At 54.9% G+C, this 27375-nt stretch overlaps 4 protein-coding genes across 8 annotated transcripts; all 4 read right to left on the reverse strand.

Annotated features, from left to right (window-relative positions):
- Positions 1 to 6141: 6141 nt before the first annotated feature.
- LOC121110348 lies at positions 6142 to 8591 on the reverse strand. Of its 2 annotated transcripts, XM_040697572.2 has the most exons (3): positions 7565 to 8113; positions 7382 to 7442; positions 6142 to 7213 (listed from the first exon to the last, which is right to left on the reverse strand). In XM_040697572.2, the coding sequence occupies exons 1-3, from the start codon at positions 7649 to 7651 to the stop codon at positions 6549 to 6551; spliced, it is 813 nt and encodes a 270-aa protein (XP_040553506.1). In that variant the 5' UTR covers positions 7652 to 8113; the 3' UTR covers positions 6142 to 6548. The 2 variants fall into 2 exon arrangements, with proteins under 2 accessions (XP_040553506.1, XP_040553505.1); XM_040697571.1 differs by having other exon boundaries at positions 6142 to 7442; positions 7565 to 8591.
- Positions 8592 to 10900: 2309 nt separating this feature from the next.
- Positions 10901 to 12922, reverse strand: LOC121110347. 2 transcript variants are annotated; one of them, XM_040697574.2, is made up of 3 exons: positions 12324 to 12872; positions 12141 to 12201; positions 10901 to 11972 (listed from the first exon to the last, which is right to left on the reverse strand). In XM_040697574.2, exons 1-3 carry the CDS (start codon positions 12408 to 12410, stop codon positions 11308 to 11310), a joined length of 813 nt encoding a protein of 270 aa, XP_040553508.1. In that variant the 5' UTR covers positions 12411 to 12872; the 3' UTR covers positions 10901 to 11307. The 2 variants fall into 2 exon arrangements, with proteins under 2 accessions (XP_040553508.1, XP_040553507.1); XM_040697573.1 differs by having other exon boundaries at positions 10901 to 12201; positions 12324 to 12922.
- Positions 12923 to 15664: 2742 nt separating this feature from the next.
- LOC121110404 lies at positions 15665 to 17540 on the reverse strand. 2 transcript variants are annotated; one of them, XM_040697576.1, is made up of 3 exons: positions 17089 to 17531; positions 16905 to 16965; positions 15665 to 16736 (listed from the first exon to the last, which is right to left on the reverse strand). In XM_040697576.1, exons 1-3 carry the CDS (start codon positions 17173 to 17175, stop codon positions 16072 to 16074), a joined length of 813 nt encoding a protein of 270 aa, XP_040553510.1. In that variant the 5' UTR covers positions 17176 to 17531; the 3' UTR covers positions 15665 to 16071. The 2 variants fall into 2 exon arrangements, with proteins under 2 accessions (XP_040553510.1, XP_040553509.1); XM_040697575.1 differs by having other exon boundaries at positions 15665 to 16965; positions 17089 to 17540.
- Positions 17541 to 25197: 7657 nt separating this feature from the next.
- On the reverse strand, positions 25198 to 26851 carry LOC121110326. 2 transcript variants are annotated; one of them, XM_040697509.1, is made up of 3 exons: positions 26621 to 26851; positions 26438 to 26498; positions 25198 to 26269 (listed from the first exon to the last, which is right to left on the reverse strand). In XM_040697509.1, the coding sequence occupies exons 1-3, from the start codon at positions 26705 to 26707 to the stop codon at positions 25605 to 25607; spliced, it is 813 nt and encodes a 270-aa protein (XP_040553443.1). In that variant the 5' UTR covers positions 26708 to 26851; the 3' UTR covers positions 25198 to 25604. The 2 variants fall into 2 exon arrangements, with proteins under 2 accessions (XP_040553443.1, XP_040553442.1); XM_040697508.1 differs by having other exon boundaries at positions 25198 to 26498.
- Between the last annotated feature and the right edge of the window lie 524 nt (positions 26852 to 27375).

Below are 27375 nucleotides of genomic sequence, written 5' to 3' on the forward strand. Positions count from 1 at the left end.
CTCGGGGCGTGCAGCTCAGCTTCACAATGTAATAAGGAAGTAAGAATAAGCACAGAACTCATCCTTTGACTTAAAAAAAAGAAAAGAAAAGGAAAGAAAAGGAAAGAAAAGGAAAGAAAAGGAAAGAAAAGGAAAGAAAAGGAAAGAAAAGAAAAGAAAAGAAAAGAAAAGAAAAGAAAAGAAAAGAAAAGAGAAAAGAGAAAAAAGAGTCATTCACTGAACTTTGCCATGACCTCCAGAGGGCTGATCCTGGCCTGCATAAACAGAGAGATTTGGACCTTAAAATACCTCCTTTGGGAATTAAACATGTTCCAGCAACTCTGTACTCTGAAGCAGAAGTACTTCCTCTGCCAAAGAGAAATGAGCCATTTCAGTGGAGAGCTTTTTTAATTGCCAGGAGCAGAGGGAAGCTGCTGTTATTTCACACTGGAATGGCATTTCAAGAGGCTCAATGGGAAAGTTTTAAACTGGAAGACGGTAGATTTAGACTAGATACTAGGAAGGAATTCTTTACTGTGAGGGTGGTGAGACTGGAGCAGGTTGCCCAGCAAAGTTGTGAGTGCCCTTATCCTGGAAGCATTCAAGGCCAGGCTGGATGGGGCTGTGAGCAACCTTGTCTAGAGGGAGGCATCCCTACCTGTAGCAGGGAGTTGGAACTACATGATCTTAAACATCCCTTCCAACCCAAACCATTCTATGATTCTGTGATTTTCTGACAGTAATAGAGTAAACACCGTGGATGCTGATAACTGACCAATACTGGGGGATGGGGACCTTAGGCCAACATTTGGGCTAACCATGAGAACACCTAAAAATCTGATCTCCTGCATCAGGTTCCATTTTCTGTTTTTTGGTGTTTGAAGCTGGTCTGAAGCTTCAAGGTGTGCTTAGGATCTGATGCTAATGCTGCTGAGAGACAGAAATACTCAACCAGCAGGCAGGTTCTCCCTGCTTTCTCTGCTGCAGAAGGAAAGCTGCCACATTTCCATGTTGGAAGCCGGACTTTCAGACACTGCTGCAATCAGTGTGGACATACCTTTACAACTGGAGCCACTTGCTGGGGTGTGAAGTTGCAGCTGTCTGGGACTGTGAAGTAGCAGCTCTGAGTGTAGCAATTTATGTGTACAATTTTCTAAAGCCCAACTACTCTTGTTTGTACAGCACAGAATGGGTAACAAAACCCTCTGCTATTTCCACAGAAAAAACAAGCACGGGTTGTTTGTAATGTACACTGCAAGTGGCGACTTTACAAAGCAAAAGGATGATTCTGAGACCTTGATCACATAAAGTAAGAACATCCAGTTCAGGGCAGAAAGCCAGATCTTTTTGGTTTGCTTTTTTTTTTCCCCTCAGATAAGCAACGAATCACTCTGGTAAAGGCTCACAGACAAATGAAGTGGCAACTGCAGTAGGAGCTGTAATTCATCAGTTTGTCCATGAGGCTGCTAGAGGAGATAGAGTGAAAGCCTTGCTGAAGTCAAGATAAAATCATTCATTGCTCTCCCCTTGCCCACTGAGCAAATCATTCTGTTGTGGAAGTCTATCAAGTTGGTTACACATGATTTCCCCTTCATAAATCCATGCTGACAATTCCAAATCATGTTGTCTTTAATACGTTCCGAAACCACTTCCAGCACAGTGTGCTCCAGCACCATCCCCAGGATCAAGGTGAGGCTGACAGATATAGAGTTGCCTGCATCTTTCTTTGTCTTGCCCTTTTTGAAGGTGCAGTGCAGATGATGCTTGCTTTCTTCCAACCCTCAGGACTCTTTGCTGTGACCATCAAAAGATAATCAGGTATCCTTACACTGACTGCTGCCAGCTCCCGGGCACTTGTGGGTGCATCCCATCAGGCCCAGGGATTTGTTTGGCTTGCTTAAAAGCCTAACTTGAGCTTCCTTGGCCAACAGGAGGGCCTTGCTGGTCCCTGTGACAGTAAGCAGTTCCCAGACCTTGAAGATGAGCTCATCTCTGCCAGCTATAATTGTACTTAGCGCTGCTGAGAATTTGTTTGCATACACCTTCCATACAATTACAATTACAAGCCTTTCCCCAAGCTCTGATGATGGCACTCGTTGAGTTCACTCATTTAAATAAGCTAAAATTTCAGTGTGCTGGCTTGATTTCTTCCTGTCACAATTTAAACATGTATTTTCAACAACTCAACACCAAAAATGGAAGTAAAGCCCTCTGAAAAGTCACTGTTATTCAGAACTGAAGCAAAAGTCTGCACAATTCCAAGGAGTGTCACCTCCATGCTTACAGCTCACTCCTTCCACACGTCCAGCTCTCTCAGCGCTCTCATGCTGAAACACAAGCAGGACCAAAGCCTTGCAGGAGACCCCACATTGTGGGGCTGATCCTGAAACAACAGGGCAGCAGCTCTACAAGGAGTCTTCCCTTTCACTAAGGAGCGTTTCATTTCTTTGAGAGCTGTGAGTTGTGCTTAGCATACGTAGGACAACTTAATGAGGAAAACAGCCTGCTGCTGTAGTCCTCCACTGCTGAGCTCTGCGTCAGCCACACTCGCACTGAGAGTGAAATGAGGGTAAACAGAGGTCTCCCTGGGAGGCAGTCTGAAGCAGCAGCAGTGGCATTTTCTATGTCTCAGGCTTAGGGCTTCACACAGATGCCCAGAAAAAAAATTTCTAAAAATATCACAGCCCGACAGTACTATTATTTATTTGCACGTTAATACCAAGGCACAGTGTGGTTTCTGCTTAATTAAAGAAAAAAAAAAAAAACAAACAAAAAAAACCCAGTGCTGCAAGCTGACCTCTTGATAAAAAGAAATTAATTATCCCTTCACTTACATATTCCAAATCCAGTTTTAAAGGCTGTGACTTATTTTACTGTACAGCATGAAGAATTCATTTAATTCTGACTCTAACAAACCAAGCACAGCGTGACCTTGCATTGGTGACATGCCTGAACCACATTTCAGAGGCACCACATCCCTGAAAGTAAGAATGCTTGAACAGGGCACAACATCAAGTGGAGGTTGCACAGTCTCCTTTGACAAGCATTTTGACATCTCTGGCTGACAAATTCCACATTGTTACTGCTAATCAGCATATGCACTTAAGACTGGGCACATGAAATTATTCAGTGGCTTTCCAAAGCGACCCACAAAAGTGGGGTACTACTACTGCCTGGAATTCCTGATCACCATGGCAGCCAGCAGCACAGGAGAACTCTATCCTGCTCCAAGGACTGGGGTTAGCTGAGCTGAATGAACATAAAGCAGTTCTTCATACAATGAGGATGAACAAACATCAACAGTTTTCCTAGCAGGTCTCAGAGGAGCCAGATGCAGTCAGTTGTCACTGCGTATACTCACGGCACAAAGCACTACAGGAAGAGCGGACTTACTTTTCTCTCTTCTGTAGATGCAACACAGAATGTGAGTAAATTTTCTTTAATCAGGTTCTGGATCAAGCTGTTCAATACAGAATTCCTGGGTTTGCTGGGCTTCCTGCATTCAAGTCTGTTTGGCCATGGTTTGAAGATGTTCACTCTGTGCTTGTACACTGTAGTAGAGTGTTGCTTCCTCATGTCCTTGCAGAGGAACAACTAAGAGAGCAGTAAAATCTAGAGCATTGCTTAGGCATCTGGCTCCCTTGGGAAGTGATCTCTCAGAAGCCAAGCACCACAGAAAAGCATCACTGAGCATAACATCGCTATCTAATCTGCTTCTCACTCCCTCTCCTCCCACTCTCTCCATCCCATCAGTCCCCACCAAACCTCCTCCAGGGCTGGGGCCAGACATGGAATCTGCAGAGCAGTACCCAACATGCTTCCCCCCTGCCCTGCCTCCTCCGACTCAGCGGGACCAATGTCCTGTTGGATGCCATCATTACTGTGACTTAGTTTTCCCAGCTGAAGGAACCCTCCTCAAATGTCCATCAGTATGTTGATGCTTGGTCTGTGTACATGCAATGTTAAGTGGAGAATAAGCTAGAAAATATTGTAAGAAACTTCAAAAGCTTGGGCACAGCTGTTTGATCCTTTGACAAACACTGGGCAGATTGCACTTTGTCATCTCCTACAGGGAGAAAGAAAGTCAGCACTACAGAAATAAAGTAGTTTCACAAGGAATAGTCCTGGCCTAGAAGACAGAGACTTGCAGCAATGACAAAGACATACAGAACAAAATATTCAGAATTAGTGTAAGAGGATAGATATCACGATTGCAGTGATTGCAATGATTTCTACAGTGCTGTAATTTTCTTTAGGCTGAAAAACAGAGAACAACTGAAGCTGTCCCCCTTGCTTCACACAGGAGCACAGCAGCTCCAGGCGTGGGGGCAGATGACCTATCTCAAAGACCTTCTACCTCACATCACGTCAGGAACCAGTCTTTAATGGTGATAGAGAAAGAACTGCATGAGCCTATTCACTGTACTTACTGCCAGGCACTGCAGAAGCTCAGGGATGCAGAGACACCTCGTTGGGCTTGGTTCAATCATGGGAGAAGTGGAGCTCCTGTCACCAGTCCCTGCACAGACAAATGAGAAGCCAGGATGGAAGACAACTCCAGATTAAATCCCTATGCATCCTGCCCTTGTGCACCTTCTCGTTGTACCATCGATTTTTCTTAAACTCACTTGACATTTTGCTAGCTAATGAATGACATGCCTGGCCTTTTCCAGATTCAACATTACAGCCATACCCCACTATATAATGCAAAGGTAAAAGGTGATTCTGTCACAAGCCGTTACAGAAACATCAAAGTACAAGCCAGGATGAAGCATCATAGACCCCATTCACATAAAGGTACTCCTTCACAGAGAGGAGGCATCAAGGCACAGAGATGCAGGAAGGCTTCCTGGCAGATCTAGCAATGGATCACACATTCAGAATGCAGATTTTTGGACATGAGCACATATGGCACCTGCAACAGGGCAGACCAGAGAAGAGTCGTTCATCACGACAGACTATGCTTGCACTATTGCTGTATAAAAGGAGAACTGGAGGGTCTTCTAGGATAGCTTGTGGATGACTGGCTGAGTAGACCTTCCGGCAAATATCAGAGTAGTCAAAATCGCCCACAATAACCAGGGCCAGTCACTGCGAGGCTGCTATCAGCTGCCTGTAGAAGGCCTCGTCGGCTTCCTAGTTCAGATCCAGGGGCCTGTAACAGACACCCACAACAGCGCCACGCGTGCCAGCCTGCCCCTTAGTTCCATCCCACAAACTCTCAACCCGCTCCTCCTCCACCCCTGGACAGTACTCTGCACGTTCTAGTCGCTCTCTCACATAAAGAGCAACGCCACCGCCTCGCCTTGCTGGCCTGTCTTTCCTGAGAAGGACATAGCCATCCGCGTCCGCATCCCGGTCATGTGATCTGTCCCACCAGGTCTCCGTAATTGCCCCCAGATCTCCACCTCCTGCCTGAACACGGATTTCTAACTCCTCCTGCTTACTCCCCACGCTGAGCGCATTGGTGTACAGGCATTTCAGGGAGCAAGCTGAGCACGCCCATTTCACCCTAGGGGGGTGGGAGGCCACCCGGCCTTCATCAGTACTTGAGCGCTGCCCCACCAGTGCAAGTCCAGCTACAACCCCATCCCCCTTCAAATCTACTGTAAAGCTCTCGGAATGAGCCCTGCTAATTCCTCTCCCAGAACCCTTTTGCCACTGTGAGATAAACCTTTCCCATGCATTACGCTCAGGTCTGGAGTCCTTCTTACAAGACCAGCCGCTAGCAAAGAACCCAGGGCCCTGCCTGCAGCACCAGTCTCATAGCCAGGCATCTGTGTATCGCCAGCGGCTCAACGCCCTGCCGGACAGGCTGCAGCCAGCAAGGCGCACACACCAGCACCGGTTGCTCACCCTGCGTGCTCTGTGGGTGGCAGCTAGCTGCTGCCCTCCCTGAGGCTACTTACGGCCCGCTAGCCTGCTCCAGGATGGGCAGTGTCGGCTGCGCCCAAGCTAGATCGGCAGCCCGCCCACAAGCTGCCAGCCCCCCGGCACAGGCAAAGCACTTTTGCCGGCTTCAAAAAGCCCCCAGAAGAGCCTTTCATCGGCGCTTCTTGCTTCAGATGCCTTCCCCAGTGCAGCCTCACCTGCTCCAAAGCTCTTCTTTGCAGAGAGAGCTTGCTCCTATTGCTAAGAGTCAAGAAATAAGGATAGCAATTCTCTGAAGACTAGCGTGACTTTTATTAAGTTATCTTCTTAACAATCCAAAAGACCTCAGGCTGAAACAGTACGATGCAAATGATGGTCTTAGGGCTGAGATTCGGTTCTCTGTTGGTACGTCAGCAACGAATCCATAACAATGACAGCAGCGTTCGGGTGCTGGCAGGTTTCAGTTCTGCTGTCCCCTCTTCTGCAGGCTTGAAGCTGGCCCTGCTGTTGGTCCTGCAGCTGCTCCAGCTTCCATCCAGACTCTGGGAAGAGCTGGGGAGGCTATGCAATACTCAGAAGGCCTCTTGGCCTTGCTCTTCCACCAGCATTTCCCCTCCTCTGTTGGAAAGATGGCCTCCTGCACGATCGTCCCTTCCGCTGGTGGCTGCGTGCAGGAAGAGGTTGCAGGAGGCCGCTCTTCAGTTCTTAGTCTTGGGCCGTTTGAGGGACACCAGGAGCTGCCGGTACAGCCTTTCCATAGTGAGCGCGTCCGATTTGTCTGCGCCTCTCTTGTCACTGACGCCAGAGGTGGAGGGCTGGCAGGTTTCAGTTTTGCCGTCTGCCTTGTTCTCCAGGCTCAAAGCCGGTCCACGTGATGGCCTTGCCGCAGCTCCTGCTTGCTTGGGCCCTTTGGGAGGTGCTGGGGGGCGCATAGGCCAAATAGGCCTCCTGGTCTTGTATTCCCACCAGCGTTTTCTCTCCTCGGTTTGAACGAGGCCCTCCTGAAAGACCATCCCTTTCACTGGTGGCTTTGTGCACTTGAAGATCTCAGGTGGCAGGTCTTGAACTCCACTGCCTAGCCTTGAACGCTGACCGAGCGTCCGGGGGGTCCCACGTGCCACCAGAACCTGCGGGCGCTGGTCCTGCCTGGGAAGCCTGCCGGGTTTCCCCGCAGAGCTGACGGTACCAGTGGCAGAGTCCACGTGGAGAGAGGGGCGCAGACTGCGCTGCAACAAAGGCCGGGTCTTTCCAGGCTGCATGAGACGGGGCAGGACGGGACTGCCCTGCCACGGTGATGCTTGCTGCTGGGAGCAACCTGGCCTGCACAGGGGGCTCCCGCGCCTGCCTGCCCGCCTCTCAGCACCTGTAAAACAGGGAGCGGGCCTGAGCCACAGAAGGTTACGGGGCACCGGCGATCTTCCGGGCCCACCTGGCCTGGCTGCTACATGACAGAGGCTGGCATGAAGCTTGGCTTCTCCCAGAGGGCCGGCCCTGCCTGGCAATGTGCCAGGCTGACCCTCAGGGGACTCACCTGACTTCGATGCTTCCACCTGCTGCCACCATCTCCACCATTGCCGGCGCCGCTCAGAACCCTACGGGCACACGAATGTGGCACAGTGACAGGACGTGCGAGGCAGCCCAAATTCCCCCGCCCCCCTACCCAAAGCCCCGAGTCACCTAGCCTCAAGTGACTCCCATCCTCAAATTTCCCTACCTGTCGGCACCAGGGAGCGGCAAGCAGAGACAGCCCAGCCACCAGGAGCAGGAGGCTGGGGATAAGGAGAACGCTGTCGACAACCATCGCTCAAAGCCGGTCACGACCGCACTGGGAGAGACAAAGTGCTGGCCGCTGGCTTACATGGGCAGAGCCATGACATCATAGTCCGGCGGGTGGGGAGAACTCTGTGAGGTCACAGCCCATATGGAAGCAGGCTGGCAGTAGCCCCCGGCATGGGGATGGGAGGAGTTACGGACATAACTTGAGTATCATCAAAAAATACATCACACTGGAGCTTTGGCAACAAGTGAACACATGTACCACTTTGGGGACCATCCCCGAGATGCGCTGCTGCCATCCTTACCTCACCTGCCTGAGCTGGGCACGAGTTAGGATGGGAAAACGGTTTTTGTTTGCTGTTAGTTCTCACTACCCCAGTTCTTTTTTCATGGGTAATTAAACGAATCTTCTTCAAACTGAAACCGCTTTGTGCAGCACTGTACCTGGTGTGTGACCTCCCTCTCCTTAGCTGACTTCTTCCACCAGATCATTCACCCCACCATAGCGAGGAGGGTAAGCAATAGAGCAGGTTGCGGGTGGGGGGGGGGGAGCAGTCAAGGTCAGTGCCCCCACAGCTTCAGGATTCTGATAAGCTAGCATTCCAGGCACTGGTATAGTTGCTCCTTTCTGAGCAATGCAGACCTAGGCTCCTCAGGACAGCCTCCAGCAGTATGGACAGAGACAAAGGCGGCATTTAGTAACTCCGCCTTCTCTGTAGCTTCTCTTACCAGGGCACCCACCTCATTCATCAGTGGGCCTACATCGCCTCCAGTGTTAGTTTTGCCTGCAGTGTAGTTGAAGAAGCCCTTTCCGTTGTCCTTGACCGCTCTTGCCACGTTAAACTCTAAGGAGGCCTTAGCCTTCCTAGTTCATAGAACCCTGGAATCACCAAGGTTGGAAAAGACCCACAGGATCACCCAGACCAACCGTCCACCCTTCCATCACCAATGGTTCTCACTAAGCCACGTCCCTCAACACAACGTCCAAACGTTTCGTGAATACCTCCAGGGTCGGTGAGTCCACCACCTCCCTGGGCAGCCCATTCCAGTGCCTGATCACTCTTTCAGGGAAGCGGTATTTCCCAACATCCAGCCTGAACCTCTCCTGGCACAGCTGGAAGCCGTTCCCTCTAGTCCTGTATCTGGTTACACGAGAGAAGAGGCCGACCCCCAGCTCACTACAACCTCCCTTCAGGTAGTTACAGAAGAGCAAGAAGGTCTCCCCTGAGCCTCCTCTTCTCCAGACTGAACGATCCCAGCTCCCTCAGCCGCTCCCCGTAAGGCCTGTGCTCCAGACCCCTCACCAGCTTTGTTGCCCTTCTTTGAACACGCTCCAGGGCCTCAACGTCTTACTTGCAGTGAGGGGCCCAAAACCGGACACAGTACTCGAGGTGCGGCCTCACCAGGGCTGAGTACAGGGGGACAATTACTTCCCTGTTCCCGCTGGCAACACTGCTTCTGATGCAAGCCAGGATGCCCTTGGCCTTCTTGACCACCTGGGCACACTGCTGGCCCGTGTTCGGTCAAGCATCAACCAATACCCCCATTTCCTCTACGCAGTCTTCCAGCCACACTGCCCCAAGCCTGTAGCATTGGCCACAACAACCGCAGGCAAAGTGCAGGACCCGGCAAGTCTTATATTCCTCCCAGGCGGCCAGCCCCACCTTCCATGACCTGTAGGCTCTCCTCTTCCACTTGAGTTTGCCCAGCAGTCCCCTGTTTAACCGTGCAGGTCTCCCGGTTCCCTTTCTTGACTTCCTACCTGTTTGGGATGCTCTGATCGTGAGCTCAGAGGACGCAGTCCTTGAATGCTAACCAACTATCTTGGGCCCCTTTACCTTCAAGTACCCTGTCCCATGGGATTTCCCCTAGCAATTGACAGAAAAGGACCGAGTTGGCCCTGCTGAAGTCCGGGCTTGCGACTCTGCTTGTTTTTCTCATCCTGCCACACGAGATCCTGAACTCCATCATCTCGTCACTGCAACCAAGGCTGCCCTCAACCTTCACCACTTCAACCGGACCCTCCTTGTTACTGAGAACAAGATCCAGCAGTGCTCCTCACCTACTTGCCTCATCCACCATTTGCAAGTTATCGTCAGTGCACTGGAGGAACCTCTTGGATGGCTTGCGGATGACTGGCTGAGTAGACCTTCCGGCAAATATCAGAGTAGTCAAAATCGCCCACAATAACCAGGGCCAGTCACTGCGAAGCTGCTATCAGCTGCCTGTAGAAGGCCTCGTCGGCTTCCTAGTTCAGATCCAGGGGCCTGTAACAGACACCCACAACAGCGCCACGCGTGCCAGCCTGCCCCTTAGTTCCATCCCACAAACTCTCAACCCGCTCCTCCTCCACCCCTGGACAGTACTCTGCACGTTCTAGTCGCTCTCTCACATAAAGAGCAACGCCACCACCTCACCTTGCTGGCCTGTCTTTCCTGAGAAGGACATAGCCATCCGCGTCCGCATCCCGGTCATGTGATCTGTCCCACCAGGTCTCCGTAATTGCCCCCAGATCTCCACCTCCTGCCTGAACACGGATTTCTAACTCCTCCTGCTTACTCCCCACGCTGAGCGCATTGGTGTACAGGCATTTCAGGGAGCAAGCTGAGCACGCCCATTTCACCCTAGGGGGGTGGGAGGCCACCCGGCCTTCATCAGTACTTGAGCGCTGCCCCACCAGTGCAAGTCCAGCTACAACCCCATCCCCCTTCAAATCTACTGTAAAGCTCTCGGAGTGAGCCCTGCTAATTCCTCTCCCAGAACCCTTTTGCCACTGTGAGATAAACCTTTCCCATGCATTACGCTCAGGTCTGGAGTCCTTCTTACAAGACCAGCCGCTAGCAAAGAACCCAGGGCCCTGCCTGCAGCACCAGTCTCATAGCCAGGCATCTGTGTATCGCCAGCGGCTCAACGCCCTGCCAGACAGGCTGCAGCCAGCAAGGCGCACACACCAGCACCGGGTGCTCACCCTGCGTGCTCTGTGGGTGGCAGCTAGCTGCTGCCCTCCCTGAGGCTACTTACGGCCCGCTAGCCTGCTCCAGGATGGGCAGTGTCGGCTGCGCCCAAGCTAGATCGGCAGCCCGCCCACAAGCTGCCAGCCCCCCGGCACAGGCAAAGCACTTTTGCCGGCTTCAAAAAGCCCCCAGAAGAGCCTTTCATCGGCGCTTCTTGCTTCAGATGCCTTCCCCAGTGCAGCCTCACCTGCTCCAAAGCTCTTCTTTGCAGAGAGAGCTTGCTCCTATTGCTAAGAGTCAAGAAATAAGGATAGCAATTCTCTGAAGACTAGCGTGACTTTTATTAAGTTATCTTCTTAACAATCCAAAAGACCTCAGGCTGAAACAGTACGATGCAAATGATGGTCTTAGGGCTGAGATTCGGTTCTCTGTTGGTACGTCAGCAACGAATCCATAACAATGACAGCAGCGTTCGGGTGCTGGCAGGTTTCAGTTCTGCTGTCCCCTCTTCTGCAGGCTTGAAGCTGGCCCTGCTGTTGGTCCTGCAGCTGCTCCAGCTTCCATCCAGACTCTGGGAAGAGCTGGGGAGGCTATGCAATACTCAGAAGGCCTCTTGGCCTTGCTCTTCCACCAGCATTTCCCCTCCTCTGTTGGAAAGATGGCCTCCTGCACGATCGTCCCTTCCGCTGGTGGCTGCGTGCAGGAAGAGGTTGCAGGAGGCCGCTCTTCAGTTCTTAGTCTTGGGCCGTTTGAGGGACACCAGGAGCTGCCGGTACAGCCTTTCCATAGTGAGCGCGTCCGATTTGTCTGCGCCTCTCTTGTCACTGACGCCAGAGGTGGAGGGCTGGCAGGTTTCAGTTTTGCCGTCTGCCTTGTTCTCCAGGCTCAAAGCCGGTCCACGTGATGGCCTTGCCGCAGCTCCTGCTTGCTTGGGCCCTTTGGGAGGTGCTGGGGGGCGCATAGGCCAAATAGGCCTCCTGGTCTTGTATTCCCACCAGCGTTTTCTCTCCTCGGTTTGAACGAGGCCCTCCTGAAAGACCATCCCTTTCACTGGTGGCTTTGTGCACTTGAAGATCTCAGGTGGCAGGTCTTGAACTCCACTGCCTAGCCTTGAACGCTGACCGAGCGTCCGGGGGGTCCCACGTGCCACCAGAACCTGCGGGCGCTGGTCCTGCCTGGGAAGCCTGCCGGGTTTCCCCGCAGAGCTGACGGTACCAGTGGCAGAGTCCACGTGGAGAGAGGGGCGCAGACTGCGCTGCAACAAAGGCCGGGTCTTTCCAGGCTGCATGAGACGGGGCAGGACGGGACTGCCCTGCCACGGTGATGCTTGCTGCTGGGAGCAACCTGGCCTGCACAGGGGGCTCCCGCGCCTGCCTGCCCGCCTCTCAGCACCTGTAAAACAGGGAGCGGGCCTGAGCCACAGAAGGTTACGGGGCACCGGCGATCTTCCGGGCCCACCTGGCCTGGCTGCTACATGACAGAGGCTGGCATGAAGCTTGGCTTCTCCCAGAGGGCCGGCCCTGCCTGGCAATGTGCCAGGCTGACCCTCAGGGGACTCACCTGACTTCGATGCTTCCACCTGCTGCCACCATCTCCACCATTGCCGGCGCCGCTCAGAACCCTACGGGCACACGAATGTGGCACAGTGACAGGACGTGCGAGGCAGCCCAAATTCCCCCGCCCCCCTACCCAAAGCCCCGAGTCACCTAGCCTCAAGTGACTCCCATCCTCAAATTTCCCTACCTGTCGGCACCAGGAAGCGGCAAGCAGAGACAGCCCAGCCACCAGGAGCAGGAGGCTGGGGATAAGGAGAACGCTGTCGACAACCATCGCTCAAAGCCGGTCACGACCGCACTGGGAGAGACAAAGTGCTGGCCGCTGGCTTACATGGGCAGAGCCATGACATCATAGTCCGGCGGGTGGGGAGAACTCTGTGAGGTCACAGCCCATATGGAAGCAGGCTGGCAGTAGCCCCCGGCATGGGGATGGGAGGAGTTACGGACATAACTTGAGTATCATCAAAAAATACATCACACTGGAGCTTTGGCAACAAGTGAACACATGTACCACTTTGGGGACCATCCCCGAGATGCGCTGCTGCCATCCTTACCTCACCTGCCTGAGCTGGGCACGAGTTAGGATGGGAAAACGGTTTTTGTTTGCTGTTAGTTCTCACTACCCCAGTTCTTTTTTCATGGGTAATTAAACGAATCTTCTTCAAACTGAAACCGCTTTGTGCAGCACTGTACCTGGTGTGTGACCTCCCTCTCCTTAGCTGACTTCTTCCACCAGATCATTCACCCCACCATAGCGAGGAGGGTAAGCAATAGAGCAGGTTGCGGGTGGGGGGGGGGGAGCAGTCAAGGTCAGTGCCCCCACAGCTTCAGGATTCTGATAAGCTAGCATTCCAGGCACTGGTATAGTTGCTCCTTTCTGAGCAATGCAGACCTAGGCTCCTCAGGACAGCTTCCAGCAGTATGGACAGAGACAAAGGCGGCATTTAGTAACTCCGCCTTCTCTGTAGCTTCTCTTACCAGGGCACCCACCTCATTCATCAGTGGGCCTACATCGCCTCCAGTGTTAGTTTTGCCTGCAGTGTAGTTGAAGAAGCCCTTTCCGTTGTCCTTGACCGCTCTTGCCACGTTAAACTCTAAGGAGGCCTTAGCCTTCCTAGTTCATAGAACCCTGGAATCACCAAGGTTGGAAAAGACCCACAGGATCACCCAGACCAACCGTCCACCCTTCCATCACCAATGGTTCTCACTAAGCCACGTCCCTCAACACAACGTCCAAACGTTTCGTGAATACCTCCAGGGTCGGTGAGTCCACCACCTCCCTGGGCAGCCCATTCCAGTGCCTGATCACTCTTTCAGGGAAGCGGTATTTCCCAACATCCAGCCTGAACCTCTCCTGGCACAGCTGGAAGCCGTTCCCTCTAGTCCTGTATCTGGTTACACGAGAGAAGAGGCCGACCCCAGCTCACTACAACCTCCCTTCAGGTAGTTACAGAAGAGCAAGAAGGTCTCCCCTGAGCCTCCTCTTCTCCAGACTGAACGATCCCAGCTCCCTCAGCCGCTCCCCGTAAGGCCTGTGCTCCAGACCCCTCACCAGCTTTGTTGCCCTTCTTTGAACACGCTCCAGGGCCTCAACGTCTTACTTGCAGTGAGGGGCCCAAAACCGGACACAGTACTCGAGGTGCGGCCTCACCAGGGCTGAGTACAGGGGGACAATTACTTCCCTGTTCCCGCTGGCAACACTGCTTCTGATGCAAGCCAGGATGCCCTTGGCCTTCTTGACCACCTGGGCACACTGCTGGCCCGTGTTCGGTCAAGCATCAACCAATACCCCCAGGTCCATTTCCTCTACGCAGTCTTCCAGCCACACTGCCCCAAGCCTGTAGCATTGGCCACAACAACCGCAGGCAAAGTGCAGGACCCGGCAAGTCTTATATTCCTCCCAGGCGGCCAGCCCCACCTTCCATGACCTGTAGGCTCTCCTCTTCCACTTGAGTTTGCCCAGCAGTCCCCTGTTTAACCGTGCAGGTCTCCCGGTTCCCTTTCTTGACTTCCTACCTGTTTGGGATGCTCTGATCGTGAGCTCAGAGGACGCAGTCCTTGAATGCTAACCAACTATCTTGGGCCCCTTTACCTTCAAGTACCCTGTCCCATGGGATTTCCCCTAGCAATTGACAGAAAAGGACCGAGTTGGCCCTGCTGAAGTCCGGGCTTGCGACTCTGCTTGTTTTTCTCATCCTGCCACACGAGATCCTGAACTCCATCATCTCGTCACTGCAACCAAGGCTGCCCTCAACCTTCACCACTTCAACCGGACCCTCCTTGTTACTGAGAACAAGATCCAGCAGTGCTCCTCACCTACTTGCCTCATCCACCATTTGCAAGTTATCGTCAGTGCACTGGAGGAACCTCTTGGATGGCTTGCGGATGGCTGGCTGAGTAGACCTTCCGGCAAATATCAGAGTAGTCAAAATCGCCCACAATAACCAGGGCCAGTCACTGCGAAGCTGCTATCAGCTGCCTGTAGAAGGCCTCGTCGGCTTCCTAGTTCAGATCCAGGGGCCTGTAACAGACACCCACAACAGCGCCACGCGTGCCAGCCTGCCCCTTAGTTCCATCCCACAAACTCTCAACCCGCTCCTCCTCCACCCCTGGACAGTACTCTGCACGTTCTAGTCGCTCTCTCACATAAAGAGCAACGCCACCACCTCGCCTTGCTGGCCTGTCTTTCCTGAGAAGGACATAGCCATCCGCGTCCGCATCCCGGTCATGTGATCTGTCCCACCAGGTCTCCGTAATTGCCCCCAGATCTCCACCTCCTGCCTGAACACGGATTTCTAACTCCTCCTGCTTACTCCCCACGCTGAGCGCATTGGTGTACAGGCATTTCAGGGAGCAAGCTGAGCACGCCCATTTCACCCTAGGGGGGTGGGAGGCCACCCGGCCTTCATCAGTACTTGAGCGCTGCCCCACCAGTGCAAGTCCAGCTACAACCCCATCCCCCTTCAAATCTACTGTAAAGCTCTCGGAATGAGCCCTGCTAATTCCTCTCCCAGAACCCTTTTGCCACTGTGAGATAAACCTTTCCCATGCATTACGCTCAGGTCTGGAGTCCTTCTTACAAGACCAGCCGCTAGCAAAGAACCCAGGGCCCTGCCTGCAGCACCAGTCTCATAGCCAGGCATCTGTGTATCGCCAGCGGCTCAACGCCCTGCCGGACAGGCTGCAGCCAGCAAGGCGCACACACCAGCACCGGTTGCTCACCCTGCGTGCTCTGTGGGTGGCAGCTAGCTGCTGCCCTCCCTGAGGCTACTTACGGCCCGCTAGCCTGCTCCAGGATGGGCAGTGTCGGCTGCGCCCAAGCTAGATCGGCAGCCCGCCCGCAAGCTGCCAGCCCCCCGGCACAGGCAAAGCACTTTTGCCGGCTTCAAAAAGCCCCCAGAAGAGCCTTTCATCGGCGCTTCTTGCTTCAGATGCCTTCCCCAGTGCAGCCTCACCTGCTCCAAAGCTCTTCTTTGCAGAGAGAGCTTGCTCCTATTGCTAAGAGTCAAGAAATAAGGATAGCAATTCTCTGAAGACTAGCGTGACTTTTATTAAGTTATCTTCTTAACAATCCAAAAGACCTCAGGCTGAAACAGTACGATGCAAATGATGGTCTTAGGGCTGAGATTCGGTTCTCTGTTGGTACGTCAGCAACGAATCCATAACAATGACAGCAGCGTTCGGGTGCTGGCAGGTTTCAGTTCTGCTGTCCCCTCTTCTGCAGGCTTGAAGCTGGCCCTGCTGTTGGTCCTGCAGCTGCTCCAGCTTCCATCCAGACTCTGGGAAGAGCTGGGGAGGCTATGCAATACTCAGAAGGCCTCTTGGCCTTGCTCTTCCACCAGCATTTCCCCTCCTCTGTTGGAAAGATGGTCTCCTGCACGATCATCCCTTCCGCTGGTGGCTGCGTGCAGGAAGAGGTTGCAGGAGGCCGCTCTTCAGTTCTTAGTCTTGGGCCGTTTGAGGGACACCAGGAGCTGCCGGTACAGCCTTTCCATAGTGAGCGCGTCCGATTTGTCTGCGCCTCTCTTGTCACTGACGCCAGAGGTGGAGGGCTGGCAGGTTTCAGTTTTGCCGTCTGCCTTGTTCTCCAGGCTCAAAGCCGGTCCACGTGATGGCCTTGCCGCAGCTCCTGCTTGCTTGGGCCCTTTGGGAGGTGCTGGGGGGCGCATAGGCCAAATAGGCCTCCTGGTCTTGTATTCCCACCAGCGTTTTCTCTCCTCGGTTTGAACGAGGCCCTCCTGAAAGACCATCCCTTTCACTGGTGGCTTTGTGCACTTGAAGATCTCAGGTGGCAGGTCTTGAACTCCACTGCCTAGCCTTGAACGCTGACCGAGCGTCCGGGGGGTCCCACGTGCCACCAGAACCTGCGGGCGCTGGTCCTGCCTGGGAAGCCTGCCGGGTTTCCCCGCAGAGCTGACGGTACCAGTGGCAGAGTCCACGTGGAGAGAGGGGCGCAGACTGCGCTGCAACAAAGGCCGGGTCTTTCCAGGCTGCATGAGACGGGGCAGGACGGGACTGCCCTGCCACGGTGATGCTTGCTGCTGGGAGCAACCTGGCCTGCACAGGGGGCTCCCGCGCCTGCCTGCCCGCCTCTCAGCACCTGTAAAACAGGGAGCGGGCCTGAGCCACAGAAGGTTACGGGGCACCGGCGATCTTCCGGGCCCACCTGGCCTGGCTGCTACATGACAGAGGCTGGCATGAAGCTTGGCTTCTCCCAGAGGGCCGGCCCTGCCTGGCAATGTGCCAGGCTGACCCTCAGGGGACTCACCTGACTTCGATGCTTCCACCTGCTGCCACCATCTCCACCATTGCCGGCGCCGCTCAGAACCCTACGGGCACACGAATGTGGCACAGTGACAGGACGTGCGAGGCAGCCCAAATTCCCCCGCCCCCCCTACCCAAAGCCCCGAGTCACCTAGCCTCAAGTGACTCCCATCCTCAAATTTCCCTACCTGTCGGCACCAGGGAGCGGCAAGCAGAGACAGCCCAGCCACCAGGAGCAGGAGGCTGGGGATAAGGAGAACGCTGTCGACAACCATCGCTCAAAGCCGGTCACGACCGCACTGGGAGAGACAAAGTGCTGGCCGCTGGCTTACATGGGCAGAGCCATGACATCATAGTCCGGCGGGTGGGGAGAACTCTGTGAGGTCACAGCCCATATGGAAGCAGGCTGGCAGTAGCCCCCGGCATGGGGATGGGAGGAGTTACGGACATAACTTGAGTATCATCAAAAAATACATCACACTGGAGCTTTGGCAACAAGTGAACACATGTACCACTTTGGGGACCATCCCCGAGATGCGCTGCTGCCATCCTTACCTCACGTGCCTGAGCTGGGCACGAGTTAGGATGGGAAAACGGTTTTTGTTTGCTGTTAGTTCTCACTACCCCAGTTCTTTTTTCATGGGTAATTAAACGAATCTTCTTCAAACTGAAACCGCTTTGTGCAGCACTGTACCTGGTGTGTGACCTCCCTCTCCTTAGCTGACTTCTTCCACCAGATCATTCACCCCACCATAGCGAGGAGGGTAAGCAATAGAGCAGGTTGCGGGTGGGGGGGGGGGAGCAGTCAAGGTCAGTGCCCCCACAGCTTCAGGATTCTGATAAGCTAGCATTCCAGGCACTGGTATAGTTGCTCCTTTCTGAGCAATGCAGACCTAGGCTCCTCAGGACAGCTTCCAGCAGTATGGACAGAGACAAAGGCGGCATTTAGTAACTCCGCCTTCTCTGTAGCTTCTCTTACCAGGGCACCCACCTCATTCATCAGTGGGCCTACATCGCCTCCAGTGTTAGTTTTGCCTGCAGTGTAGTTGAAGAAGCCCTTTCCGTTGTCCTTGACCGCTCTTGCCACGTTAAACTCTAAGGAGGCCTTAGCCTTCCTAGTTCATAGAACCCTGGAATCACCAAGGTTGGAAAAGACCCACAGGATCACCCAGACCAACCGTCCACCCTTCCATCACCAATGGTTCTCACTAAGCCACGTCCCTCAACACAACGTCCAAACGTTTCGTGAATACCTCCAGGGTCGGTGAGTCCACCACCTCCCTGGGCAGCCCATTCCAGTGCCTGATCACTCTTTCAGGGAAGCGGTATTTCCCAACATCCAGCCTGAACCTCTCCTGGCACAGCTGGAAGCCGTTCCCTCTAGTCCTGTATCTGGTTACACGAGAGAAGAGGCCGACCCCCAGCTCACTACAACCTCCCTTCAGGTAGTTACAGAAGAGCAAGAAGGTCTCCCCTGAGCCTCCTCTTCTCCAGACTGAACGATCCCAGCTCCCTCAGCCGCTCCCCGTAAGGCCTGTGCTCCAGACCCCTCACCAGCTTTGTTGCCCTTCTTTGAACACGCTCCAGGGCCTCAACGTCTTACTTGCAGTGAGGGGCCCAAAACCGGACACAGTACTCGAGGTGCGGCCTCACCAGGGCTGAGTACAGGGGGACAATTACTTCCCTGTTCCCGCTGGCAACACTGCTTCTGATGCAAGCCAGGATGCCCTTGGCCTTCTTGACCACCTGGGCACACTGCTGGCCCGTGTTCGGTCAAGCATCAACCAATACCCCCAGGTCCATTTCCTCTACGCAGTCTTCCAGCCACACTGCCCCAAGCCTGTAGCATTGGCCACAACAACCGCAGGCAAAGTGCAGGACCCGGCAAGTCTTATATTCCTCCCAGGCGGCCAGCCCCACCTTCCATGACCTGTAGGCTCTCCTCTTCCACTTGAGTTTGCCCAGCAGTCCCCTGTTTAACCGTGCAGGTCTCCCGGTTCCCTTTCTTGACTTCCTACCTGTTTGGGATGCTCTGATCGTGAGCTCAGAGGACGCAGTCCTTGAATGCTAACCAACTATCTTGGGCCCCTTTACCTTCAAGTACCCTGTCCCATGGGATTTCCCCTAGCAATTGACAGAAAAGGACCGAGTTGGCCCTGCTGAAGTCCGGGCTTGCGACTCTGCTTGTTTTTCTCATCCTGCCACACGAGATCCTGAACTCCATCATCTCGTCACTGCAACCAAGGCTGCCCTCAACCTTCACCACTTCAACCGGACCCTCCTTGTTACTGAGAACAAGATCCAGCAGTGCTCCTCACCTACTTGCCTCATCCACCATTTGCAAGTTATCGTCAGTGCACTGGAGGAACCTCTTGGATGGCTTGCGGATGGCTGGCTGAGTAGACCTTCCGGCAAATATCAGAGTAGTCAAAATCGCCCACGATAACCAGGGCCAGTCACTGCGAAGCTGCTATCAGCTGCCTGTAGAAGGCCTCGTCGGCTTCCTAGTTCAGATCCAGGGGCCTGTAACAGACACCCACAACAGCGCCACGCGTGCCAGCCTGCCCCTTAGTTCCATCCCACAAACTCTCAACCCGCTCCTCCTCCACCCCTGGACAGTACTCTGCACGTTCTAGTCGCTCTCTCACATAAAGAGCAACGCCACCACCTCGCCTTGCTGGCCTGTCTTTCCTGAGAAGGACATAGCCATCCGCGTCCGCATCCCGGTCATGTGATCTGTCCCACCAGGTCTCCGTAATTGCCCCCAGATCTCCACCTCCTGCCTGAACACGGATTTCTAACTCCTCCTGCTTACTCCCCACGCTGAGCGCATTGGTGTACAGGCATTTCAGGGAGCAAGCTGAGCACGCCCATTTCACCCTAGGGGGGTGGGAGGCCACCCGGCCTTCATCAGTACTTGAGCGCTGCCCCACCAGTGCAAGTCCAGCTACAACCCCATCCCCCTTCAAATCTACTGTAAAGCTCTCGGAGTGAGCCCTGCTAATTCCTCTCCCAGAACCCTTTTGCCACTGTGAGATAAACCTTTCCCATGCATTACGCTCAGGTCTGGAGTCCTTCTTACAAGACCAGCCGCTAGCAAAGAACCCAGGGCCCTGCCTGCAGCACCAGTCTCATAGCCAGGCATCTGTGTATCGCCAGCGGCTCAACGCCCTGCCGGACAGGCTGCAGCCAGCAAGGCGCACACACCAGCACCGGGTGCTCACCCTGCGTGCTCTGTGGGTGGCAGCTAGCTGCTGCCCTCCCTGAGGCTACTTACGGCCCGCTAGCCTGCTCCAGGATGGGCAGTGTCGGCTGCGCCCAAGCTAGATCGGCAGCCCGCCCGCAAGCTGCCAGCCCCCCGGCACAGGCAAAGCACTTTTGCCGGCTTCAAAAAGCCCCCAGAAGAGCCTTTCATCGGCGCTTCTTGCTTCAGATGCCTTCCCCAGTGCAGCCTCACCTGCTCCAAAGCTCTTCTTTGCAGAGAGAGCTTGCTCCTATTGCTAAGAGTCAAGAAATAAGGATAGCAATTCTCTGAAGACTAGCGTGACTTTTATTAAGTTATCTTCTTAACAATCCAAAAGACCTCAGGCTGAAACAGTACGATGCAAATGATGGTCTTAGGGCTGAGATTCGGTTTCTCTGTTGGTACGTCAGCAACGAATCCATAACAATGACAGCAGCGTTCGGGTGCTGGCAGGTTTCAGTTCTGCTGTCCCCTCTTCTGCAGGCTTGAAGCTGGCCCTGCTGTTGGTCCTGCAGCTGCTCCAGCTTCCATCCAGACTCTGGGAAGAGCTGGGGAGGCTATGCAATACTCAGAAGGCCTCTTGGCCTTGCTCTTCCACCAGCATTTCCCCTCCTCTGTTGGAAAGATGGCCTCCTGCACGATCGTCCCTTCCGCTGGTGGCTGCGTGCAGGAAGAGGTTGCAGGAGGCCGCTCTTCAGTTCTTAGTCTTGGGCCGTTTGAGGGACACCAGGAGCTGCCGGTACAGCCTTTCCATAGTGAGCGCGTCCGATTTGTCTGCGCCTCTCTTGTCACTGACGCCAGAGGTGGAGGGCTGGCAGGTTTCAGTTTTGCCGTCTGCCTTGTTCTCCAGGCTCAAAGCCGGTCCACGTGATGGCCTTGCCGCAGCTCCTGCTTGCTTGGGCCCTTTGGGAGGTGCTGGGGGGCGCATAGGCCAAATAGGCCTCCTGGTCTTGTATTCCCACCAGCGTTTTCTCTCCTCGGTTTGAACGAGGCCCTCCTGAAAGACCATCCCTTTCACTGGTGGCTTTGTGCACTTGAAGATCTCAGGTGGCAGGTCTTGAACTCCACTGCCTAGCCTTGAACGCTGACCGAGCGTCCGGGGGGTCCCACGTGCCACCAGAACCTGCGGGCGCTGGTCCTGCCTGGGAAGCCTGCCGGGTTTCCCCGCAGAGCTGACGGTACTAGTGGCAGAGTCCACGTGGAGAGAGGGGCGCAGACTGCGCTGCAACAAAGGCCGGGTCTTTCCAGGCTGCATGAGACGGGGCAGGACGGGACTGCCCTGCCACGGTGATGCTTGCTGCTGGGAGCAACCTGGCCTGCACAGGGGGCTCCCGCGCCTGCCTGCCCGCCTCTCAGCACCTGTAAAACAGGGAGCGGGCCTGAGCCACAGAAGGTTACGGGGCACCGGCGATCTTCCGGGCCCACCTGGCCTGGCTGCTACATGACAGAGGCTGGCATGAAGCTTGGCTTCTCCCAGAGGGCCGGCCCTGCCTGGCAATGTGCCAGGCTGACCCTCAGGGGACTCACCTGACTTCGATGCTTCCACCTGCTGCCACCATCTCCACCATTGCCGGCGCCGCTCAGAACCCTACGGGCACACGAATGTGGCACAGTGACAGGACGTGCGAGGCAGCCCAAATTCCCCCGCCCCCCTACCCAAAGCCCCGAGTCACCTAGCCTCAAGTGACTCCCATCCTCAAATTTCCCTACCTGTCGGCACCAGGGAGCGGCAAGCAGAGACAGCCAGCCACCAGGAGCAGGAGGCTGGGGATAAGGAGAACGCTGTCGACAAACCATCGCTCAAAGCCGGTCACGACCGCACTGGGAGAGACAAAGTGCTGGCCGCTGGCTTACATGGGCAGAGCCATGACATCATAGTCCGGCGGGTGGGGAGAACTCTGTGAGGTCACAGCCCATATGGAAGCAGGCTGGCAGTAGCCCCCGGCATGGGGATGGGAGGAGTTACGGACATAACTTGAGTATCATCAAAAAATACATCACACTGGAGCTTTGGCAACAAGTGAACACATGTACCACTTTGGGGACCATCCCCGAGATGCGCTGCTGCCATCCTTACCTCACCTGCCTGAGCTGGGCACGAGTTAGGATGGGAAAACGGTTTTTGTTTGCTGTTAGTTCTCACTACCCCAGTTCTTTTTTCATGGGTAATTAAACGAATCTTCTTCAAACTGAAACCGCTTTGTGCAGCACTGTACCTGGTGTGTGACCTCCCTCTCCTTAGCTGACTTCTTCCACCAGATCATTCACCCCACCATAGCGAGGAGGGTAAGCAATAGAGCAGGTTGCGGGTGGGGGGGGGGGAGCAGTCAAGGTCAGTGCCCCCACAGCTTCAGGATTCTGATAAGCTAGCATTCCAGGCACTGGTATAGTTGCTCCTTTCTGAGCAATGCAGACCTAGGCTCCTCAGGACAGCTTCCAGCAGTATGGACAGAGACAAAGGCGGCATTTAGTAACTCCGCCTTCTCTGTAGCTTCTCTTACCAGGGCACCCACCTCATTCATCAGTGGGCCTACATCGCCTCCAGTGTTAGTTTTGCCTGCAGTGTAGTTGAAGAAGCCCTTTCCGTTGTCCTTGACCGCTCTTGCCACGTTAAACTCTAAGGAGGCCTTAGCCTTCCTAGTTCATAGAACCCTGGAATCACCAAGGTTGGAAAAGACCCACAGGATCACCCAGACCAACCGTCCACCCTTCCATCACCAATGGTTCTCACTAAGCCACGTCCCTCAACACAACGTCCAAAACGTTTCGTGAATACCTCCAGGGTCGGTGAGTCCACCACCTCCCTGGGCAGCCCATTCCAGTGCCTGATCACTCTTTCAGGGAAGCGGTATTTCCCAACATCCAGCCTGAACCTCTCCTGGCACAGCTGGAAGCCGTTCCCTCTAGTCCTGTATCTGGTTACACGAGAGAAGAGGCCGACCCCCAGCTCACTACAACCTCCCTTCAGGTAGTTACAGAAGAGCAAGAAGGTCTCCCCTGAGCCTCCTCTTCTCCAGACTGAACGATCCCAGCTCCCTCAGCCGCTCCCCGTAAGGCCTGTGCTCCAGACCCCTCACCAGCTTTGTTGCCCTTCTTTGAACACGCTCCAGGGCCTCAACGTCTTACTTGCAGTGAGGGGCCCAAAACCGGACACAGTACTCGAGGTGCGGCCTCACCAGGGCTGAGTACAGGGGGACAATTACTTCCCTGTTCCCGCTGGCAACACTGCTTCTGATGCAAGCCAGGATGCCCTTGGCCTTCTTGACCACCTGGGCACACTGCTGGCCCGTGTTCGGTCAAGCATCAACCAATACCCCCAGGTCCATTTCCTCTACGCAGTCTTCCAGCCACACTGCCCCAAGCCTGTAGCATTGGCCACAACAACCGCAGGCAAAGTGCAGGACCCGGCAAGTCTTATATTCCTCCCAGGCGGCCAGCCCCACCTTCCATGACCTGTAGGCTCTCCTCTTCCACTTGAGTTTGCCCAGCAGTCCCCTGTTTAACCGTGCAGGTCTCCCGGTTCCCTTTCTTGACTTCCTACCTGTTTGGGATGCTCTGATCGTGAGCTCAGAGGACGCAGTCCTTGAATGCTAACCAACTATCTTGGGCCCCTTTACCTTCAAGTACCCTGTCCCATGGGATTTCCCCTAGCAATTGACAGAAAAGGACCGAGTTGGCCCTGCTGAAGTCCGGGCTTGCGACTCTGCTTGTTTTTCTCATCCTGCCACACGAGATCCTGAACTCCATCATCTCGTCACTGCAACCAAGGCTGCCCTCAACCTTCACCACTTCAACCGGACCCTCCTTGTTACTGAGAACAAGATCCAGCAGTGCTCCTCACCTACTTGCCTCATCCACCATTTGCAAGTTATCGTCAGTGCACTGGAGGAACCTCTTGGATGGCTTGCGGATGGCTGGCTGAGTAGACCTTCCGGCAAATATCAGAGTAGTCAAAATCGCCCACAATAACCAGGGCCAGTCACTGCGAAGCTGCTATCAGCTGCCTGTAGAAGGCCTCGTCGGCTTCCTAGTTCAGATCCAGGGGCCTGTAACAGACACCCACAACAGCGCCACGCGTGCCAGCCTGCCCCTTAGTTCCATCCCACAAACTCTCAACCCGCTCCTCCTCCACCCCTGGACAGTACTCTGCACGTTCTAGTCGCTCTCTCACATAAAGAGCAACGCCACCACCTCGCCTTGCTGGCCTGTCTTTCCTGAGAAGGACATAGCCATCCGCGTCCGCATCCCGGTCATGTGATCTGTCCCACCAGGTCTCCGTAATTGCCCCCAGATCTCCACCTCCTGCCTGAACACGGATTTCTAACTCCTCCTGCTTACTCCCCACGCTGAGCGCATTGGTGTACAGGCATTTCAGGGAGCAAGCTGAGCACGCCCATTTCACCCTAGGGGGGTGGGAGGCCACCCGGCCTTCATCAGTACTTGAGCGCTGCCCCACCAGTGCAAGTCCAGCTACAACCCCATCCCCCTTCAAATCTACTGTAAAGCTCTCGGAGTGAGCCCTGCTAATTCCTCTCCCAGAACCCTTTTGCCACTGTGAGATAAACCTTTCCCATGCATTACGCTCAGGTCTGGAGTCCTTCTTACAAGACCAGCCGCTAGCAAAGAACCCAGGGCCCTGCCTGCAGCACCAGTCTCATAGCCAGGCATCTGTGTATCGCCAGCGGCTCAACGCCCTGCCGGACAGGCTGCAGCCAGCAAGGCGCACACACCAGCACCGGGTGCTCACCCTGCGTGCTCTGTGGGTGGCAGCTAGCTGCTGCCCTCCCTGAGGCTACTTACGGCCCGCTAGCCTGCTCCAGGATGGGCAGTGTCGGCTGCGCCCAAGCTAGATCGGCAGCCCGCCCGCAAGCTGCCAGCCCCCCGGCACAGGCAAAGCACTTTTGCCGGCTTCAAAAAGCCCCCAGAAGAGCCTTTCATCGGCGCTTCTTGCTTCAGATGCCTTCCCCAGTGCAGCCTCACCTGCTCCAAAGCTCTTCTTTGCAGAGAGAGCTTGCTCCTATTGCTAAGAGTCAAGAAATAAGGATAGCAATTCTCTGAAGACTAGCGTGACTTTTATTAAGTTATCTTCTTAACAATCCAAAAGACCTCAGGCTGAAACAGTACGATGCAAATGATGGTCTTAGGGCTGAGATTCGGTTCTCTGTTGGTACGTCAGCAACGAATCCATAACAATGACAGCAGCGTTCGGGTGCTGGCAGGTTTCAGTTCTGCTGTCCCCTCTTCTGCAGGCTTGAAGCTGGCCCTGCTGTTGGTCCTGCAGCTGCTCCAGCTTCCATCCAGACTCTGGGAAGAGCTGGGGAGGCTATGCAATACTCAGAAGGCCTCTTGGCCTTGCTCTTCCACCAGCATTTCCCCTCCTCTGTTGGAAAGATGGCCTCCTGCACGATCGTCCCTTCCGCTGGTGGCTGCGTGCAGGAAGAGGTTGCAGGAGGCCGCTCTTCAGTTCTTAGTCTTGGGCCGTTTGAGGGACACCAGGAGCTGCCGGTACAGCCTTTCCATAGTGAGCGCGTCCGATTTGTCTGCGCCTCTCTTGTCACTGACGCCAGAGGTGGAGGGCTGGCAGGTTTCAGTTTTGCCGTCTGCCTTGTTCTCCAGGCTCAAAGCCGGTCCACGTGATGGCCTTGCCGCAGCTCCTGCTTGCTTGGGCCCTTTGGGAGGTGCTGGGGGGCGCATAGGCCAAATAGGCCTCCTGGTCTTGTATTCCCACCAGCGTTTTCTCTCCTCGGTTTGAACGAGGCCCTCCTGAAAGACCATCCCTTTCACTGGTGGCTTTGTGCACTTGAAGATCTCAGGTGGCAGGTCTTGAACTCCACTGCCTAGCCTTGAACGCTGACCGAGCGTCCGGGGGGTCCCACGTGCCACCAGAACCTGCGGGCGCTGGTCCTGCCTGGGAAGCCTGCCGGGTTTCCCCGCAGAGCTGACGGTACCAGTGGCAGAGTCCACGTGGAGAGAGGGGCGCAGACTGCGCTGCAACAAAGGCCGGGTCTTTCCAGGCTGCATGAGACGGGGCAGGACGGGACTGCCCTGCCACGGTGATGCTTGCTGCTGGGAGCAACCTGGCCTGCACAGGGGGCTCCCGCGCCTGCCTGCCCGCCTCTCAGCACCTGTAAAACAGGGAGCGGGCCTGAGCCACAGAAGGTTACGGGGCACCGGCGATCTTCCGGGCCCACCTGGCCTGGCTGCTACATGACAGAGGCTGGCATGAAGCTTGGCTTCTCCCAGAGGGCCGGCCCTGCCTGGCAATGTGCCAGGCTGACCCTCAGGGGACTCACCTGACTTCGATGCTTCCACCTGCTGCCACCATCTCCACCATTGCCGGCGCCGCTCAGAACCCTACGGGCACACGAATGTGGCACAGTGACAGGACGTGCGAGGCAGCCCAAATTCCCCCGCCCCCCTACCCAAAGCCCCGAGTCACCTAGCCTCAAGTGACTCCCATCCTCAAATTTCCCTACCTGTCGGCACCAGGAAGCGGCAAGCAGAGACAGCCCAGCCACCAGGAGCAGGAGGCTGGGGATAAGGAGAACGCTGTCGACAACCATCGCTCAAAGCCGGTCACGACCGCACTGGGAGAGACAAAGTGCTGGCCGCTGGCTTACATGGGCAGAGCCATGACATCATAGTCCGGCGGGTGGGGAGAACTCTGTGAGGTCACAGCCCATATGGAAGCAGGCTGGCAGTAGCCCCCGGCATGGGGATGGGAGGAGTTTACGGACATAACTTGAGTATCATCAAAAAATACATCACACTGGAGCTTTGGCAACAAGTGAACACATGTACCACTTTGGGGACCATCCCCGAGATGCGCTGCTGCCATCCTTACCTCACCTGCCTGAGCTGGGCACGAGTTAGGATGGGAAAAACGGTTTTTGTTTGCTGTTAGTTCTCACTACCCCAGTTCTTTTTCATGGGTAATTAAACGAATCTTCTTCAAACTGAAACCGCTTTGTGCAGCACTGTACCTGGTGTGTGACCTCCCTCTCCTTAGCTGACTTCTTCCACCAGATCATTCACCCCACCATAGCGAGGAGGGTAAGCAATAGAGCAGGTTGCGGGTGGGGGGGGGGAGCAGTCAAGGTCAGTGCCCCCACAGCTTCAGGATTCTGATAAGCTAGCATTCCAGGCACTGGTATAGTTGCTCCTTTCTGAGCAATGCAGACCTAGGCTCCTCAGGACAGCTTCCAGCAGTATGGACAGAGACAAAGGCGGC

The sequence above is a fragment of the Gallus gallus genome, chromosome 3 (genome assembly GCF_016699485.2).
Source record: "Gallus gallus isolate bGalGal1 chromosome 3, bGalGal1.mat.broiler.GRCg7b, whole genome shotgun sequence".
Classification (NCBI taxonomy): domain Eukaryota; kingdom Metazoa; phylum Chordata; class Aves; order Galliformes; family Phasianidae; genus Gallus; species Gallus gallus.

What these genes read in the sequence shown, in the direction of transcription:
- LOC121110348 (XM_040697571.1), bottom strand. Translation starts at nt 7,651, where the DNA reads ATGGTTGTCGACAGCGTTCTCCTTATCCCCAGCCTCCTGCTCCTGGTG. An exon ending in CCGCTCCCTGGTGCCGACAG is followed by an intron (nt 7,443 to 7,564) that starts GTAGGGAAATTT and finishes GTGTGCCCGTAG; the next exon opens with GGTTCTGAGCGGCGCCGGCA.
- LOC121110347 (XM_040697573.1), bottom strand. Translation starts at nt 12,410, where the DNA reads ATGGTTGTCGACAGCGTTCTCCTTATCCCCAGCCTCCTGCTCCTGGTG. An exon ending in CCGCTTCCTGGTGCCGACAG is followed by an intron (nt 12,202 to 12,323) that starts GTAGGGAAATTT and finishes GTGTGCCCGTAG; the next exon opens with GGTTCTGAGCGGCGCCGGCA.
- LOC121110404 (XM_040697575.1), bottom strand. Translation starts at nt 17,175, where the DNA reads ATGGTTGTCGACAGCGTTCTCCTTATCCCCAGCCTCCTGCTCCTGGTG. An exon ending in CCGCTCCCTGGTGCCGACAG is followed by an intron (nt 16,966 to 17,088) that starts GTAGGGAAATTT and finishes GTGTGCCCGTAG; the next exon opens with GGTTCTGAGCGGCGCCGGCA.
- LOC121110326 (XM_040697508.1), bottom strand. Translation starts at nt 26,707, where the DNA reads ATGGTTGTCGACAGCGTTCTCCTTATCCCCAGCCTCCTGCTCCTGGTG. An exon ending in CCGCTTCCTGGTGCCGACAG is followed by an intron (nt 26,499 to 26,620) that starts GTAGGGAAATTT and finishes GTGTGCCCGTAG; the next exon opens with GGTTCTGAGCGGCGCCGGCA.